Genomic DNA, 19866 nt, shown 5'->3' on the forward strand with positions numbered 1-19866 from the left:
TTAAATTCTCTGTGCCTTGCTTCAGCCATCTGTGTTGTGAGACCTAATTAGATGTTTGTAAAGAACATTGACCTACTCAGATGAAGCAAGGCGCTGAAGTGCAAAACAATATACTACTATTAGTAATTATTAAAATAATAGGTTTAGCCAAGAAAAAGGAAGCTTTTAAAACCAGGAACTCATATAACTTGTTTAACAAATACCCTTCTGCAGGGTTCACTCCTTCATTTCTGCTGTCCATTTCTGGTAAAGGGCTATGAAATGAACACAGTTTTTTTCTAAACACTAATTAGAATCTTTCCCTTAATTTCTTTTTACACATTTGTGGTTCTTTCATTCTCAAGCTTTTGAGGCCTATCTTCTCAAATTATAGCACTAGTTCTAACCAATTTCTTTCTTTCTGTTCTTGCTTATACTAGGAAAAAAAGTTATTTTTTTAAACCCTAGTGTAGGCAAGTTATATGTTCACATATTAGGTGGACACCAGGGATTTATTCAAAATGTCAAAACCATGTCTGCAAAGGCTTAACCATGTGTGCAAGTAAGGATATTACTACCCTGCAATCAGGGGAGTGATTGCAGTTTGTGTAGACACACACTGCAAGTCAGTGAAGATGTGGCAGCATGGACTTCAGTTTGGTTGTACAAGCCCACCTGAAACCACTGTGTAATTCAGCCCATGCTGAAATCTGTGCTGCTTAGCCTTCATTAGGTACTCATAATACTTAAATTAAAGCTAGATCAGATATGTCTGCACATGCTGCAGTTACACCTCTGATTGTGGTATAGACATATCCTAGGCTCTAGGACAGGGGTGGGCAAACTACGGCCCAGGGGCCACATCCGGCCCTTCAGACATTTTAATCCAGCTCTTTAGTTCTCTCCTGGGAGCAGCGTCCGAGGCTTGCGCGGCTCCCGAAAGCAGCGGCATGTCCGCCTTTCAGCTCCTATGCGTTGGGGCAGCCAGGGGGCTCTGCATGCTGCCCCCTCCCCAAGTGCCACCTGCACAGCTCACAGAAACGCTGGCCAATGGGAGCTGCAAGGGCGGCGCCTGTGGACAGGACAGTGTGCAGAGCTGCCTGGCTGCACTGCCGTGTAAGAGCTGGAGAGGGGACATGTTGCTGTTTCCAGGAGCTGCTTGAGGTAAGCGCCACCCGGACCCCTGCTGCCCTATGAGCTTCTTGGTCCAAGCCCAGAGCACTGTCCACCCCCAACCCCACCCCAGAGCCCACACCCCCCGCTGGAGTCCTCCCCCCGCACTCCCTGCCCCAGTCCAGAACCCTTTGCCACGCCCTGAACTCCTCATTTCTGCCTGCACCCCAGAGCCCTGCATGCCAACCCCCAAGTCCGTGAGCATTCATGGCCCGCCATACAATTTCCATACTCAGCTGTGGCTCTTGGACCAAAAAGTTTGCCCATCCCTGCTTTAGGAGGCAGCTGTTTACAGCTCCCTAAGGGCAGCTTTTCCGATAAATCTGGATTCTCAAGGTGTGGGGTTCCCAAGCTTAACCGTATCGCAGCTCCCTTCCAGGGATTTTAAAACTTGATGGCGCTTCAAAACCAAGTACCATTTTTCAACCAACTCGAGACAATTCGCGCATGCTCAGTTACACCAAGAGCGGTGGCCAAACGTACAGAGGCGTGACTTGTTACTGAGCATGCCCGGAGAAGCTCGCGCATGCGCTGTCGCTCCACCGGCCCGGCTAGGTGGGCGCAGTTCGGGGCTTTGCGTGTAGTGCGACTGCGCAGTTCGGGGCGTTTGCAGGAAGTAGTCGGCCCCAACCGCACGTGGTGGGATTAGGGAAGCGCCAGCCAGTGTGTGTGAGTTTCCGCGCTTGTCACCCCTGGCAACGGGACGCGTAAGGACGGGAATGTCGGGCCGGGAGCCGCGGAGAGAGGAGGAGGGGGCGAAGCTGCCCCAGAAGGACGAGCTGACCCGAAAGGTGGGGGCGGGGCGCGAATCTCACTCCCGCACACGGCCCTCGCGAGACCGGAGGTTCCGGCCTCTGCAGAATAGATGCGGGTCCAGTTCCGGTTGGGGTCCGTGCGGGAGGAGGAGGGGGCCCCCTGCCGGCTGGGCGCAGCGCGGCCCAGTGGGGGCACCAGCCTGGTCTCCTCCTGCTTATTTGGCGTCATCACTACAAGAGCGTTCGCGGTGTGATGTCACGCTGCAAGGTCTAACGTCATAATGCCGCGACAGCGAATCAGGATGTTATATTGGCCCTGAACACACTTTCTGGGAAATCGTGTGGCGTTGAGCGCTTGCTGTGAAAATGGGGGTGCAGGGCGGCAGGAGTATAAGGGTGATGACTTTATTTTTACCCCCCAGAAAAAAATTAGAGATTCAGTACCATGAAAAAGCAGAGATTTTTGGCTTTTTTATTTTTCACAGTAGAGAAACTTCCACCATAATTTGGCCCTAATTAATGGCCATATTGGCAGTGGCAGGGCTAAATGGAGATATTGGTAGAACTACTTTGTCATGCCTAGTGTTGATCACTCCAAGCTTGAGATAAATGGTCAGGGAATTGTGGGTTATCTTATGCTACAGCTACTTATCCCATATATGCTCCATGGAGACATAAAATATTTTAGCCTCTGGAGTTGTCATTCTGGCATTCTTCACAAACACTAAATATTTACTGTCGAGACAGTAGTGTCATCAGTCTGTAAGTCTGGTAAATCCCAAGGAACCTCCTCCATTTTCCTTTTGTAAATGTGCTGCTTCTCCATGTCCTCGGTGGAGGATATTGGTGTAAAATGTGTGCTTTGGTTTGAGCGCCTGAGAGACTGGAATGGGATCAAAGGTGGATTTATGCCAACTTTGTGACTTCCAAATTCTGGAACCAGTTAAGGTACTGTTCAGTTCATGGCATAAATAGAGGAGATGCTGTGCTGTTCTAGTTTATGTCCAGTTGCCTGTGGCCCTAAGGGACATTCTTGCAGCTTGTAATAGCTGAAGTGTAGAGGTTCTTTGGTCTTTTTTCCAACAGTGACCCCTATATCGGGGAAAGAAGGTGTGGGCAGCTCTGCACTTCAAGGATTCCCCCTGCCCTTGAGATGTTCCCAGGAAATTGACAAAATTGGCTTCACAGTTCTTTGCATTGTTGTGTGCTTCAGGATTTTTCTAACTTCTTTGTCACCCTGAAGAGACCCATTTTTCCCCCCTGGAAAGAAGGAGATCCCACAAAACAGATTTTTCATATGCTGTTGTTCCATTAACCTCAGTGAAATTCTTCTGATTTATACCAGAATAATTCAGAATCTAGTTCCTAGCCTGTTGCTTACAAAACATACCATATTTGCTTACATAGTAACCCCATCTACAAGAGTAGTAGGTTTTATTAGGGTCTGGTGCAAAGCTCATTGAAAGCAATAGAAAGACTCACATTGATTTCAGTAGACTTTGGAATCAGGCCCTAGATGTGCAGTACTGATCACATGCAATTGTGGAGAAAAAGATGCAGATCGTATACAAATTACCTCCCTTCTAAAGCAGGTATTTGAAAATATGATTTACTCCCTCCTGGTTTGCTGGCTCAGACTTCTACAGATACCTAGTTTTCAGATCAAATTAATTTCAGAAAAATTTACTTCGGCTTCTATTAGTCATATGCCCCAGGATATCTTACTGGTTATGTTTATATTGGCTATGGAAACATCTTTCATGTGTCAGTTTACTTTCCATTCTTTACTCCATCACTTTTCTATCTGATTTCTCCTGGACCTTCAGAGTAAGGTAGATGCAAATGTTTGTCTATCTGAAAACATGGGTTGGAGTGTTAATAGTGGGTTTGTCCCTTCCAACCCTGATATTCTATGATTCTACCTGAAAGGGGGTTCCAAAGAGGATGGATCTAGACTCTTCTCAGTGGTAGCTGATGACAGAACAAGGAGTAATGGTCTCAAGTTGCAGTGGGGGAGGTTTAGGTTGGATATTAGGAAAAACTTTTTCACTAGGAGGGTGGTGAAACACTGGAATGAGTTACCTAGGGTGATGATTTAATTGGGGATTGGTCCTGCTTTGAGCAGGGGGTTGGACTAGATGACCTCCTGAGGTCCCTTCCAACCCTGATATTATATGATTCTATGGTTATAACATACTGATTTATTTGTTATAAATCTAGAGTTCTGTTATGTTTTTCAGATTAAAGAGCAGAAAGTTGTAGTTGATGAGCTTTCCAACTTGAAGAAGAACCGGGTGAGTGATTACAAAGTGGTTTTTAGCAATTCATTTTTTGCATTAGATAAATCGCCATTGTCCAGCTTGTCCTCGTCCGTCCCTTCACAAACGCAAGTCAATGCCACACCACTCTGTTCTATTACAAACATGTTCTTTCCATTTCTGGCCAAGAGTTTTGTTCTGGGATCAGCCTAACGCATTTCCGGTCTGCCCAGTGGTCGCTTGTGGTCTCTGGGGATCCAGTCACTGATTCGGGTTGTCCACATATTGTCTTACCTGCGGACTACATGACCCGTCCATCTCCACTTTGCGTTGTACATCGCCTGCACTACATCGGTCACCTCCGTATGCCTTCTGATCTCCTCATTTGGTAGATGATCACAGAGCGATATCTTGCAGATTCGCCTTTCCATTGCTCTCTGGGTGACAGTGAATTTTTCTTCCTCCACTTTCATTGTTGACCAGCTTTCCACTCCCTATATCATTGCTAACAGAGCAGTGGAGTTAAACAGTTCTTTCCTTTTCTTCATGGGCAGTTTATCATCCATTAGAGTTGTCTTTATTTTGTTGAAACTTTCCCGCCCCACCTTTTTCGTGCTACTGCATTCCCCTTTGAATGTTCAGCTGCTGACCTAGATAAATATATTTGTTGACCTCCTCAATTACTTTCCCTTTCACAGCGATGATTCCTGCTTCGAATGCTCATTCCGCATCCACTTAGTCTTTGACGTGTTCACTTCCAACCTGATAGAATGCGACAGTGTTTGCAGTTGCTGCAGTTTATTCTCTAGATAAAGGAAGGTGGGAAAGCATGAGAAAACAAATACAAACACTTCAAAATAGCTGATGCCCACTATGAGTGACATTTTTTAAGACAGCATTTAGTTGTTGTTATATTGATATTATTAACTTAGTTTACGCACCTTATCAAAGAAGATTTATTTTCCAGGAAGTGATCATATCCAGTTTTGTGGTAGTGATGGAGTGTAGCGCATCCTAGATCAAAGTAAAACACTTGTGTGCCCCTTCCAACACTTCTCAATGCTTCAAGCCAAAAAGAAGACAATTCCTACTGTACATTTTCTAAGTGGTGAGGGAATTACTCTCCATATTACATTCAGAACTAAGCTGTGCAGGAATTGTTTTTTATCAGGGGAAATACCAAATTTGGCATCAAACTCATAATATTTGTCACAGATTTTCTCAGATTTTGAAGGCAAAAGTTGTTTAAAGTTGCTTTAAAAAAATTCAAAGAAGACCTTCTCTGCTGTTGTCCTCCTCTATGAACCCCTTGAGTTTTATGACCATTATGCAAGAATTGGTAGGTGAAGGGCTGTAGATAGAAATGAGAAAACAGATGTTATGTGCACTGATAAGCAAATAAATACTTTCCTTTTCTCTAAGGATAACTTATATTGGCTAAAACTCCAAGATAAAGATGTATATCCTACATGGAAGGGGAAATATCTGCTTCCGGCTTTAATACCTAAGAAAAGCAAAACAGCTTTCAATGGCTACTTCAAAATGATTGTGTTCTGATATTTACCAGTTTTTCTGTATGGCTATCAGTCTGATTAATCAGTGTCTAAAGTTCGTAAAAGAAAAATTAATTCAGTTTATCTTTGGATCAGCACAATTTGTTTTGTCGTTAATCGTGTCCATGATGTGTGGGATTTTCAGAAGCCCTTACCATTGGCCTAGCTGCTTCCTTTGAAATAAGAGTGAGATTTACCATTCATTTTGAGGGGAGCAGAGTTAAGCCAATATTGAGCGTGTGTGAAAATCCTACCTTATATGCACAAGTTAAAACCCTTTTAAAAATAAAGATAGAGTTAACTATATACAAATGTCATCTACAAAACATACATAAATGACCACACTGTATTTTCAGAGAGATCTGATGCATTACCTACCAACTATTTAATTTCAACAGTGCACAGAAAAATTGACAATCAGTGTAAATGGACTTACATGTTCTTAAAAATAAATCATTCAAGGTGCAGGTAAATTATACAGAAACATGTAAACAATTCATGACAAAAGCAGAATTAGTTTGAGCCCTGGATAGCTCTGGACTGATAATGGGTCCTTGTCAAATAAGATCAATTTTTTTCTTGGTATGCTTATTAGTGGACATGTTCACATCAGAGTTGGCACCATTGGCTGACTCATTGGCAGTTTCAGCAGAGAGTATGGAAGAGATGGAGGATGGATACTGAGGCACATTGGAGGGGCAGTGTAAGAAAGCATGTACCTGCCACTTCTGGTACAAGTGTTCTGTGGATAGAGGACTTCAGTCTCCAGGACTCTCCATCTGAAGTTTCACAAACACACAAATTTCCCCCCCCCCTTTTTTTTTTTTTTGTGGTGTATATAGTATGCCAATTGAGACTGCTATTTCATGTTTTGGTTAACTGTTCGGTTCTGATAGGATTAAATGCACAGTAGGTATGATATGAAATCACAAGCTCGTGCCACAAGTTTTGTCCCCTAGCACCATGACTGAATAGTTCACTGTGGCTTTGTGTACTTTGTGAATGTCATGGATACAACTTGATAAAGAATTGTCTTTATGGTGTAGTAGAACCTCGTTTTTACAAACCACCAGTTACATGAACCATTTTTCTTGATGGGACAAAGGGTCACAACAAAAGAGATGTCAATGAAGAACGAATCATCATCCCTTTATATTCTGATGCCTTCAGTGTGTTGAAATTGCTTTACAGTTTGAAAGACAAGAAAATGATGCAGTTGCATCATCCTGCAACTCAGGCACTGTACCGACTAATTTTTTTATGTTCAATTTTATGAACTTTTCCACTTTCTGCACTCAGTCTCCAATTAGGTTGTAACACAGAGGCTCTACTGTATATACAATTTATGTTGGGCCAAATCCTGTAGTTTTTAATCCATCTATTCTAAACTCTCACTGAAGCTTTGAGTGAGTAGGGACTCCAGGACTCTGTCAGTATAGATGATAACCGCGTTCTGTTATACATTTTACAACTATTATATGTGTTGCAAAGAATTAACTTTTTAATATTTTTATCTTTTATCCTATATTATTTGTATCACGTACATGTACTTTTAGTACAATGCCTTTTAATGTAGTAAATTGATAGACACTTGCCTTTTAAAACAATGAGAATTTGTGTGTCCTTTTGGCGTCAGTACTTTCAGTAATGTCTTATCTAAATTGTTGATTAAAATGTCTAACTTGGCCTGATATTTGCCAATATCATGTTAGCCATTCATACACTTTAAGTATTCATAAATATGTTTACTTTCAATTTAGTTTATATTTGAAATGGTGGCACTTGACTCATCATATCTGAGGGAAGAAGAATATAAAATAGCAGTAGGTAACAATGCTGTGGATGATAAAACAGTTGTCATGATAACATGTTAGACTTCTGCTGTGGATTTGTTATTAACCCTAACCTATCCCAATTTCCTCTTATTTTTCAGAAAGTTTATAAACAGCAACCCAATAGCAACATATTCTTTCTTGTAGACAGAACAGAAATGTTATCTGAATGCAAAAGTAAGTTCTTAACACACATTGCCTACCAATATTTAAAGGTGGTATTTGTAACTGTGTAGGATTTCTCCTGCAGATCAAAATGAACAGCTTTATTCAAAGCTGTATGATTGCTGTGTTTAATTTGTCTGTATAGGACAGAAGACTAAAGTAATCACAATATTATGTATATGCGTGATAAAGTACTTAAACTGAAAAGCTTCCAGTCCTAAAAATGTAGGACGGGATGCCAGTAAAAATTATAGTAGACCTAGTGCCCAGTCCTCTGAATTGCTGAGCACCCTCAACTCCTTTCAGGAAGCAATCAGCATCTTGCAGCATTTGGTCCCATATAGGAAGAATAAACCTGTCTGAAAGTAACATGGGTTAAGGAAGAAAGAAAACTGAAGTTGAACTGAAAACCTTTGGGGGCTGGAGGAATGGACTTTGGGATTATGGAGGTGTGGAGGGTCGAGGATCTAGGATAGAAGCATCTGGAGATAAGGGAGAATGAGAGAGAGAGACTTGTTGGTTAAATAAAGACCAAGAAGCATCAAGTAGATGAGAAATCTAGGGTCAGGTGTGGAATGAATTCCAAGATGTAAATGAACTCAGTAATTTCTGGATGGAACAAATGGTGCTTGCTCTTTGTTTCTTAGAGTGTTTTTAGCCAGTTTACACTGAGAAGGCTTTAGTTAAGATAGTTTATGCAGTAAAGTGCAAATCTTATATTGACAGTAGCTAGGAGTTCACCAGCTTCTGATATTGGTAAAAGTCTTATATATAAAAATGCAGTACAATAATAATGACTTAGATTAGAGAGATAGATTGTAAACTCTTTGGGGCTGTCTTTTTGTTCTATACCTGTACAGTACCCAGCACAATAGGGTCCTGGTCCATGACTGAAGCTCTTAGTCTTAGGCACTACAATAATACAAATAATAATTTTGGTACTTGATAAGTCAGGAGTTATAGTTAATAGCCCAATCAATGCAAATTTAACGACATACAATTTTTAAAGTTCATGTATACAAAAATGTGCATTAACAATAAGAATATATATCTAAATTTGAATGTCTTTAAAGGGGAAAAAGCTGCAATGGGCTGATTTGTGCAATGGTACTGATGCATAACACTTTCATATTTTCTTGTTATATGTCTTTAAATTTTGTGTTGATTGGACTGTTGGCTATAATTACTGACTTATCAGGAACCATTATTATTACTATTTATTATTTGTATTATCGTAGTGCCTAAGACGCCCAATCACAGGACTGGAAGGAACCTCAAGAGGTCATCTAGTCCAGTCCCCTGCACTCATGGCATGACTCAGTATTATCTAGACCATCCCTGACAGGTGTTTGTCTAACCTGCTCTTAAAAATCTCCAAGGATGAAGATTCCACATCCTCCCTAGGGAATGTATTCCACCCTGACAGTTAGGAAATTTTTCCTAATGTCCAACCTAAACCATCCTTGCCCATTGCTTCTTGTCCTATCTTCAGAGGTTAAGAACAACAATTTTTCTCCCTTCTCCTTGTAACAACCTCTTATGTACTTGAAAACTGTTATCATGTCCCATCTCAGTCTTCTCTTTTCCAGACTAAATAAACCCAGTTTGTTCAATCTTCCCTCATAGGTCATGTTTTCTAGACCTTTAATAATTTTTCTTGCTTCTCCAATTTGTCCACATCTTTCCTGAAAGGTGGCGCCCAGAATTGGACACAATACTCCAATTGAGGCCTAATCAGCGCAGAGTAGAGAGGAAGAATTACTTCTTGTGTTTTGCTTACAACATTCCTACTAGTATATCCCAGAATGATGTTTCCTTCTTTTTTTGCAACAGTGTTACACTGTTGACTCATATTTAGCTTGTGGTCCACTATGATCCGCAGATCCCTTTCCACAGTAAGTATTCCTTCCTAGGCAGTCATTTCCCATTTTGTATGTGTGCAACTGATTGTTACTTCCTAAGTGGAGTATTTTGCATTTGTCCTTATTGGATTTCATCCTGTTCATTTTAGATCATTTCTCCAGTTTGTCCAGATCATTTTGAATTATAATCCTATCTTCCAAAGCATTTGCAACCCCTCCCAGCTTGGTATCGTCTGCAAACTTTATAAGTGTACTCTCTATGCTATTATCTAAATCACTGATGAAGATACTGAACAGAATTTGACCCAGAACTGATCCCTGTGGGACCCCACGCATTATGCTCTTCCAGCATGACTGTGAACCTCTGATAACGACTTAACAGAGAATGGTTTTTCAACCAGTTATGCACCCTTCTTATAGTAGCTCCATCTAGATTGCATTGCCCTAGGTTGTTTATAAGAAGGTCATGCGAGACAGTATCAAAAGCTTTATTAAAGTCAAGCTATATCACGTCTACTGCTTCCTCCCATACACAAGGCTTGTTTCCCTGTCAAAGAAAGGTATCAGGTTGGTTTGATACGATTTGTTCTTGACATATCCAAGCTGACTGTTACTTATCACCTTACTATTTTCCAGGCGTTTGCAAATTGATTGCTTTATTATTTTCTCCATCTCTTTCCAGGTACAGAAGTTAAGATAACTGGTCTGTAATTCCCCAGGTTGTGCTTATTTCCCTTTTCCAGTCTTCTGGAATCTCTCCCATCTTCCATGACTTTCCAAAGGTAATCGCTAATGGCTCAGATATCTCCTCAGTCAGTTACTTGAGTATTCTAGAATGCATTTCATCAGGCCCTGGTGACTTGAAGACATCTAACTTGTCTAAGTAATTTTTAACTTGTTCTTTCCCATTTTAGCCTCTGATCCTACCTCATCTTCACTGACATTCGCTATGTTAGATATCCAATCACCACCAACCTTCTTGGTGAACACCAAAACAAAGAAGTCATTAAGCATCTCTGCCATTTGCACATTTTCTGTTATTGTTTTTTCCCCCTCATTGAGTAATGGGCCTACCCTGTCCTTGATCTTCCTCTTGCTTCTAATGTATTTGTAGAACGTTGCCTGTTGCACTTTGTCTCTAGCTAGTTTGATCTTGTTTTGTATCTTGGCCTTTCTAATTTTGTCCCTACATACCTGTGTTATTTGTTTATATTCATCCTTTGTAATTTGACCTAGTTTCCACTTTCTGTAGTATTCTTTTTTGAGTTTCCGATCATTGAAGATCTCCTGGTTAAGCCAGCGTGGTCTCTTGCCATACTTCCTATCTTTCCTATGCAGTGGGGTAGTTTGCTCTTGTGCCTTTAATAATGTCTCTTGAAAAACTGCCAACTGTCTTCCATTGTTTTTACCCTTAGATTTGCTTCTACTGGGATCTTACCTACCAACTCCCTGAGTTTACTAAAGTCTGCCTTCTTGAAATCCATTGTCTTTATTTTGCTGTTCTCTCTCCTACCATTCCTTAAAATCATGAACTCTACCATTTCATGATCACTTTCACCCAAGCTGCCTTCCACTTTCAAAATCTCAACCAGTTCCTCCCTATTGGTTAAAATCAAATCTAGAACAGCCTCTCCCCAGTACTTTTCTCCACCTTCTGAAATAAAAAGTTGTCTCCAAGACATTGTCTACATTCCAAGAACTTGTTCGATAATCTGTGCCCTGCTGTGTTATTTTCCCAACAGATGTCTGGGTAGTTGAAGTCCCCTATTACCACCGAGTCCTGTGCTTGGGTGATTTTGTTAGTTGCTTAAAAAAAGTCTCATCTACCTCTTCTTCCTGGTTAGGTGGTCTGTAGTACACCCCTACCATGACATCACCCTTGTTTTTTACCCCTTTTATCCTTATCCAGAGACTTTCAGCAAGTCTGTCTCCTATTTCCATCTCAACCTTAGTCCAAGTGTATACATTTTTAATATATAAGGCACAGCTCCTCCCTTTTTTCTCTGCCTGTCCTTCCTGAGCAAACTGTATCCTTCGATACCAATATTCCAGTCATGCATATTATCCCACCAAGTCTCTGTGATACCAATTATGTCATAGTTGTGTTTATTTACTAGCATTTTGAGCTCTTCCTGTTTATTCGCCATACTTCTCGCATTGGTATACAGATCTAAGCTACTGATTTGATTTCCCCCACCGTCAGTTCTGTCTTGTCTCTCCCTTATCCCTGCTATAACAAGCCATGCTCCCCCCAAATCCCTTCTCTCCAGTCTCCATGTTTTTGACTTACCAGTGGGCTTTGGTCAACTGCCCCCTTCAAACCTAGTTTAAAGCCCTCCTCACTAGGTTAGCTAGTCTGTATCCAAATAGGCTCTTCCCCTTCCTCGATAGGTGGACCCCATCTCTGCTTAGCAGTCCTTCTTCCTAAAACTGCATCCCATGGTCAAGGAAGCCAAAGCCTTCCTGGTGACACCATCTTCGCAGCCAGGCATTCACCTCCAGGGTGCATCTGTCTCTGCCTGGGCCCCTATCCTTGACCAGAAGGATCGAAGGGAACACTGCTTGCGCTCCCAACTCCTTCACCCTTACTCCCAGAGCCCTGTAGTCACTTCTGATCTGCTGAGGGTCATACCTCGCAGTATCATTAGTGCCCACATGGATGAGTAGCATGGGGTAGTGGGGGAGCATGGGGATGATCCTCGACAATCTCTCCATAACATCTCGGATATGGGCCCCTGACAGGCAGCATACCTCCCAGATGCCATGTTAGGGTGACAGATGGGTGCCTCCAACCCCCTCAGAAAAGAGTCACCAACCACCACTACACTACATTTTCTCCTGGGAGTGGTGGCTGCGATCCTCCCAGCCTTGGGGGTACATGGCTTCTCCTCCTCCACCTTTGGGGGTGATTCCTCATCTCTTGTTGCCCAGGCAGCATAAAGGTTTTCAGTCACCATGGTGGGTGGGTTGGGAGTAGGGATGGAGCACTGCCTGCTGCCAGAATTAACCAGGAGCTAGTGTCCTCCCTGTGACAGAGCCATATCCTCCTCCCTCGGTGGTGTGACAGCAGTCTTCTGTAGCTGGATAGCTTCCTCAGTCTTGGATGTCTCCCTATGACTACTCCCAAGGAACTGGGCATGGATGTGCCTCAGCCTAGCCACCTCCTGTAGCTCTCCCACCTGCTTCCTGAGAGATTCCACCATCAGGCACCTTTCACACTGGATGGTCCCCCCCAGCCTGGCTTTCTGTGAGTGGGAAATGCAGGCCACAGTCTCTGCAGATCCACACCAGGATCTGCATAGAGGCATCCATGGTTAGGTTGTCTGCCTAGATACAGGCGCAGGTGGAGGAGACAGGAGCAACGTTGGCACTGGCGATGCGGCCCTTCCTAACCATAGCGATTTTATTTAGTCTCCCTCCCACAAACCCCATCTCAAACTCCCCTGTTTGCGGTCCCCTGTTCGTTAGCTCCCCTTGCTCGCTTAGCCTCTGGCTTTTAAGGCCTTCATGGACCAGGATCCTATTGTGCTAGGCACAGTACAAATATAGAACAGAAAGACAGTCCCTGCCCTAAAGAGCTTGCTGTTTATCCCTCTAATTCATTATTATTCTACCACATTTATCGAATTTATTAAAAGAATTTTAAGTGATTATTTATTTCCTCTTTTCTTTTATGCAGACACATTAGATGACCTGAAGAGGGCACATCAGGAGATAGAAAATTCAGAGAAGACCAAAATCAGAAAATAGACCTTTTAAATTCTATATAGCAATGTGTGGTATTTGTTGTGTTGTCAGTTTGTTTGTTCAGCACACTATTGGTGGCTTCTTCAAAGATGGTCTGCTGTGCAACCTAAGAAGAAGAGGACCTAACAGCAGCCAGCATCTGATAAAGACTGTGTCTGATCTCTCCTACCAGTGTTTGTTTTCTGGCCATATACTTCACCTGAGGGGACTGATGACTCCCCAGCCTCTGACAGACATTGATAACAATGTGTTTCTTTGGAATGGAGAAGTCTTCAATGGAATTCACGTAGGGACAGCAGAGAATGACACTGAAGTTATGTTTCATCATCTTTCATCATGTAGTAGTGAATCTGATATTTTGTCACTCTTCTCATCTGTTCAGGGTCCGTGGTCTTTTATTTATTATCAAGCATCGAGACACTACTTGTGGTTTGGAAGGGATTATTTTGGTCGTCGTAGTTTGTTGTGGCAGTTTAATAAAGAGCTAGACAGGGCTCTCTGTTTGTCGTCTGTAAGTGCTCTTTCTGAATCTGATAACCAATGGCAGGAAGTTCCAGCATCTGGAATTTACAAAATTGATCTTAAGGCATGTGCTATATCTGAGTCTTTGGTTTTAACATTCTATCCCTGGAAATACCATTCCAGAGAAAATGCAATAGAAGAAACATTCCTCAGTGGCTTGGATCAGATTTCAAAAGATTTACCTGCCTATGTGTCTCTTACGATGAGTGAGTTAAAACTTTCTCTAATAACACCAGTTGTTCCTTTGAATAGGACAGTTCCTGAAACTTCAGTTGACTCTCATTGCCGTAATATTACTAATAGTACAGTTACTGTAGAAGATCTTCATCGATTTCTTGCAGAAGAGCACAAGAAGAAATTGGTCCAACAGCTTATTGATGTTTTAAGTGAAGCAGTAAAGAGACGTGTTTTATATCTGTTTAGAGATACAGGTCAGCTAACAGGAGAAATTCCGAGTATGCCTACCAAGAAAGCACATGTTGCAATATTGTTTTCTGGTGGTATTGATTCTATGCTTATTGCAACCCTAGCTGATCGACATATTCCTTCAGAGGAACCAATTGATCTTCTTAACGTAGCCTTCATGATTAAAGAACAGACAATACAAAGCAAGCAGAAAAAACAACATGAATTGCATTCTTGTCAGGAATGCTGTAAAAAACTTGATACTACAATTGTTGATAACTTTTCTTGCTTCAATGTGCCTGACCGAATCACTGGCAGAGCAGGACTGGAAGAACTAGAGACTATTAATCCTTCAAGAACTTGGAATTTTGTGGAAATTAATGTTACACTTGAGGAACTGAAAAGAATGAGACAACAGCGCATACGCCACTTAGTTTATCCATTGGATACCGTTCTGGATGACAGCATTGGTTGTGCAGTTTGGTTTGCTTCCAGGGGAGAAGGTTTTATTACTACCCAGGGAGATGTAAAACCATATAAAAGTTCTGCAAAGGTATAAGATCTTCTTTGTTTTATAGTTGGTCAATAAAAATAAGTGGTAGTTTAGCTTCAGTAGTCAGTAAAAAATAAATATCCAAGCTCGCTGCAATACAAGTAGCAAGCATAAGTAAATTTTGCAGTTGTAATAAGTGTGTAACTGTCTGCAGTTCCAAAAATGCAGGACTCCTGCATTCAATTCCTTGGCATGGAATTATTCTATTCTGTAAGCTTGAGTATACAGCAGTAGAACTGGGAAAGGCAATAGTCTTCAGCCTGGAATATTCAGTTTTTGAATTGATGTAGTAGAGAAGAATTGTACCATCAGATCTAGTCTAAACAGATCTGAAATATTTAAATCTGCAGAAAATTTAGTTAATCAGCATTGTTTTGTGCTGGTATCCCACATCCAGTAATTCCCACAATATCAATATTTGGGTTGGTATGTGACAAAACAAAATGCTATTATTATTGAGGGGTGAGGATTGTTTTTTGAAGGCTTCTGACATATTTTAAACAGTCATTTAAAGAGCAACTTTTCCTCTGTTTCCACCTGATATTTTTCTTGCCGTTTTGAAGGGGGCAACTTCTTGTAGTAATTTGATAGCTACTTCAAGAATTCTCTTTTTCCTCCCACTTGTCTTTGGTAGTGAGCATGGAGAAAGGATGAATGTTTTTTAAAATGATGCTGCATATTTGGAGTTCACTTCTGCATCTGCTTTGAGGTTTATACTATTTGCTGCCAGTTAATGGGGATGTTTAAAATGGTTGGAGTCAAATAATAGAGGATTTAGTGCACAGTTGAATGGATTTTGCTTTATTTTCAGATTGTGCTACAACCTATAATGGCTTATGCATCAGAGTGGGTCACCTAAAGATGTGAATACTGGTTTTATTTTAGTTGTCTTTCAGGTGACGTGATTTACTTAGCAGTTTATCTCAATTCTTCAAAAAGTTCAAATTATTTTTTCCCCCAAATAGACTGAAATGGTTTATTGTAAAAGACCAGGTTTTTTGTTTTTCTTTAATGAGTTAAAGCGTGAGTGTATACTGTTCAGGTCTGATCCTGCTCCAATTTAAATCAGGGTTCCCAGTGACTTCAGTGGGAACAAGATCAGGATCTATAAAAATGAATAAATGCAGGCTTATTTTATTATGTTAATCTAAATGTGTTTGAATATATTTATTGGGTTTATTTTCAGATTTTTATAGTTGAATATTTGGGGAATCTATAACGTTTTCCCCCTTTACAGTTCCTAGATAAATAATAAAATACCATTTTTATACTCTTCTGTAGGTTGTGCTTACAGGAATTGGAGCAGATGAGCAGCTTGCAGGATATTCCCGACATCGTGTTTGCTTCAAAAAATACGGTTTAGAGGGTTTGAATAAGGAACTAGGAATGGAGCTGGCTCGCATTTCTTCTAGAAATCTTGGCCGGGATGACAGGATTATTGGAGATCATGGAAAAGAAGCAAGGTAGCACTGTTTTAACATGCAGCAAACAGTTTCAACTCAGAACTCCATTTCTAGCACTGCAGTGGAATTTTAAATCAAAATTGTCTTTTCTTAATTTTTAAAAATTCCATGAGGACATTTGTTTAGGGTGTGGGTGTGTGTACACAGACATTGGGCCTGTACTAATTTAAAGTGCTTAGAGTACCCCTTAAGAAGACATAGCAACTTGAAAATCACACTTCCACCTGAAAATTTTACTTCCAGTCTCATGTTAGTATGATGACGTTACCCTCACAAGCACTCATTTGAGGTGCCCTCACCTGCACACTGTGATGGTTCTTGGGGTACCCAGGACTTTGAGCCACCTTGTTACCTCTTTGCCTCCAGCAAGAGAGAGACTTGCTGTTGCTTAACCCTTTGCAGTGTTATCAGCTCCCTGACACCTCCAGTCTGTTAGCCACCAAAACAATCTCCTCCGGACAATGCTAGCCCGGCCCCTCCCTTTGCTTTAAGAATAGGTCCACTCCGGTCCCCAAACCGTTCTGAAGATTTTCCCTTTGATATCTTGCCCCTCTCACTGGCTACTCACAGAAATATCATGTTTGCTATCCCCCAGGGGACAGTGTATATATGAGGTTGTGTGATTCAACTGAGGATCAGCTCATATATATCATCACAGCACTGCAATATTATAGTGAAAACTTAAATTTATTATCAAAGGCTAAAATGTAAGAGACAGTGAGTAAGGGTAGTCCAGTCAGCAAGGTAACATTAAACTCGGTACACACTTTCTAGAGACTAAACTTAACTTTAACAGTCTAACCATCTGTCTAAAAGCAGTCTTATCTCTCCTAAATGTCCTTTACAGTGCTGCCAAGCAGGGCCGTTTTGGATCCCATTTTCATGAATGTGCCCAATTATTCCCTCACATGCAGGATAAAGTGGTGTCTTTTTGCCTTCTCCTTGTATCAGCAAAATTAATTGTTGGCTTCCAGAGTCAGGATGACCCCTACCTTCTCCCTACCCCGAGTTTTATTGCTTGGTGTGCTGACTTCATGTTGCTTTCATATTCTTCTGTTGACTTCAAATGCAAAACGGGCTTTCGTTGTGTTGACTTACAAAGGCAGGTGGGTGACTAAACATCCTTTGTCTAGTAGAAACCTGTTTATCAACACTGCCTTGATTCAGACATTTTTGGAATGTATTTTCAGTGAGTGAATGAGAGAGAGAGAGAGCGCGCGCGTGTGTGTACCCATTTCACAACTATATTAATGACCAGTGTGATCCTGGCGTTCATTTAAGATCCTACATTACATCATTTATGGATAAATATGATGAATGTGGTGTGATAGGTATAGTGAGTTTGTGTGGCCTGTTGGGAGTTACTGTTACAGACAGGAGTTTTTATGGTCACACACTCTTTTCTCCAGGTTTAGCATAACAGAAACAGCAGCAGCAAAGTTTAAACTGAAGAGGCAGCAGATAGATATGTCCACAAGGAGGAAGGAGAGGCCTGAGCATTTTTGGTAGTGTTCTTGGCCCAAAAGACTTCTAAACCTCAGGAAGGGAGCAAAAAAATTTTTTAATCCATACATGCTGTTAGGTGTTCTTATAGAAACCTTATATTTCTTATATTTAGTTGATTTTGTCACTTTATAGGGGAACAGCCATTGTTCTGCATAAAGCCTATGTAAGCTGGCTTTGTATGGGGAACTACATATGGGGACTTTAGAGAATGCAATCCATACACTTCACCCACCACCTAGGCTGTGGGATTGCAATACATGCAGTTCCTTGCAGCCATTATTCCTGACTATGGAACAGCAGCTGCTGCCCTTCCACACCCCTCGACTAGAGTTCCTAACCATTAGATTGGTATAGCCTAGATCCAGTAGCCCCAATTTAATTTACCCAGAAACAAAACATCTCCTTTCATGCCTGTTTGTCCCACCTCATGATCCCACCATTGGAGTTAAGTGATAGTGTGGAGGTTTTTGCATATTAACTCTGCACTGGGAAGAATTTCTTTCGGTATAGTAAACTGAAAAATGGATCTTAGGGCACCAATCGTGATTTTGTGACTAGCAGAAAATGTGTAATATCTTGGGGTGGGGGGGAGTTACCTACAGAGTTATAAATCTATGATACATGTGAAAGGACCTTTAAGAAGGAAGTGCCCTTTTAGCAAGGTAAAAGCTGACAGCAGGCATTAACGATCTAAATTTTTGTGACTTGTTTTTCCCTTTAGAATGGTGTAACAGAATTTTCAGTGTAAATGTGTTTTGTCTGAGAGGTTAAAATTAGACACAGCACCAGAGTGTAGCTGTATACTAAGGTTAGGTTTTACAGTAGTTCAACATTTAAAGATCCTCTGATCTTGAAAAACATTCTATTTTATAAACAGTTCTGCACCGACATAATTTATGTTTTCTCTCTTTCAAGTATCTTTATTGGTGGTGACTAAGGGAGCTATGCACAAAAACAGAATTTCTGTCATTTGCTCCTATTTAAGTACAAATTATTTTTTTGGGGCAAGACTTTTAAAACTTCCAATCAGATAAGTTTAAATGAAGTTTCTTATGGACGTTTATTGCTGTTTCAGTCTTTCATTTCCTCAAGACTCCACAACACTTCTGTGTTTCTCACAACATGTTAGCATCAAGATTTATGTTGCATCTCCTTCTAGGAATGGATATTGACTTGAAAGTCCAAATTTTCTACAGATCAGAATAGTGTGAATTGAGTATTCTAAGGGCAGTTATCTCGTACACTACACATTTGTTTATGAGTTTAAACCCTGTCAAGATAACAGTTTTTCATAATATTATTTTCTGTTTAGATTTCCTTTCCTTGATGAAGATGTTGTTTCGTTTCTTAACTCTCTACCTGTTTCGGAAAAAGCAGACTTGACTCTGCCTCGAGGAATTGGTGAGAAATTACTTTTGCGCCTTGCAGCTAAGGAGCTTGGCCTCACAGCCTCTACTATTCTGCCAAAGAGGGCCATGCAGTTTGGATCCCGGATTGCAAAAATGGAAAACAGCAACGAAAAGGCATCTGATAAATGCAGCAGACTTCAGTCAGTTTCAGTAGACTAACTTGTGATGCTGCAATTGAAGGTTTGTTCATGGCACATCTTACGAGAAACTTATGGTTTAAAATTTTGTATATTATTATGTGGATATTCAATAAAATCCTCAACATTTTAGAATTGTGTTTTATCTACTGGTTTTAATCAGTTTATCTGTAATTACACCTTGTATTTGGCCTAATGAAGAACTACTGTATTATTCAGTCTGGTCTACCAGAGCACAACTGCCGTGGGTGGAAGCAGAGGCAGGGGCTCCACAGAAAAACAACAGATTCAGGCTGTATTTTTTTTTTTTTTAACTAATTTTCACAGGGCTCGAGGGAAATACTTTTGAATCCACCCCACTTGACAACAGTATGAAGCTAGTATATAACATTAACTCAACAAAAAATGCCATCTCTCAGGGTTATCATGTGCATTTACTTACAGTTGAAGAAGGAAAACCTACTGTACATCACATACATTCTACCCTTTTACCAATATTGCATTGTACATTTGAAATGTACTCTACATTTAACATTTTAATTGTGTT

At 41.0% G+C, this 19866-nt stretch overlaps 1 protein-coding gene across 9 annotated transcripts; it reads left to right on the top strand.

Moving 5' to 3' along the window:
• Nucleotides 1–1679: 1679 nt before the first annotated feature.
• ASNSD1 (asparagine synthetase domain containing 1) lies at nt 1680–19454 on the top strand. Of its 9 annotated transcripts, XM_073306166.1 has the most exons (8): nt 1680–1943; nt 4148–4201; nt 7652–7727; nt 10260–10359; nt 13257–14804; nt 16086–16267; nt 17242–17373; nt 19086–19454. In XM_073306166.1, the coding sequence occupies exons 5-8, from the start codon at nt 13350–13352 to the stop codon at nt 19339–19341; spliced, it is 2025 nt and encodes a 674-aa protein (XP_073162267.1). In that variant the 5' UTR covers nt 1680–1943; nt 4148–4201; nt 7652–7727; nt 10260–10359; nt 13257–13349; the 3' UTR covers nt 19342–19454. The 9 variants fall into 9 exon arrangements, with proteins under 9 accessions (XP_073162267.1, XP_073162266.1, XP_073162268.1 ...); XM_073306165.1 differs by lacking the exon at nt 10260–10359; XM_073306167.1 differs by lacking the exon at nt 10260–10359 and having other exon boundaries at nt 1680–1821.
• The last annotated feature ends 412 nt before the right edge of the window (nt 19455–19866 follow it).

This window comes from Lepidochelys kempii, chromosome 11 (genome assembly GCF_965140265.1).
Source record: "Lepidochelys kempii isolate rLepKem1 chromosome 11, rLepKem1.hap2, whole genome shotgun sequence".
Taxonomy (NCBI): domain Eukaryota; kingdom Metazoa; phylum Chordata; order Testudines; family Cheloniidae; genus Lepidochelys; species Lepidochelys kempii.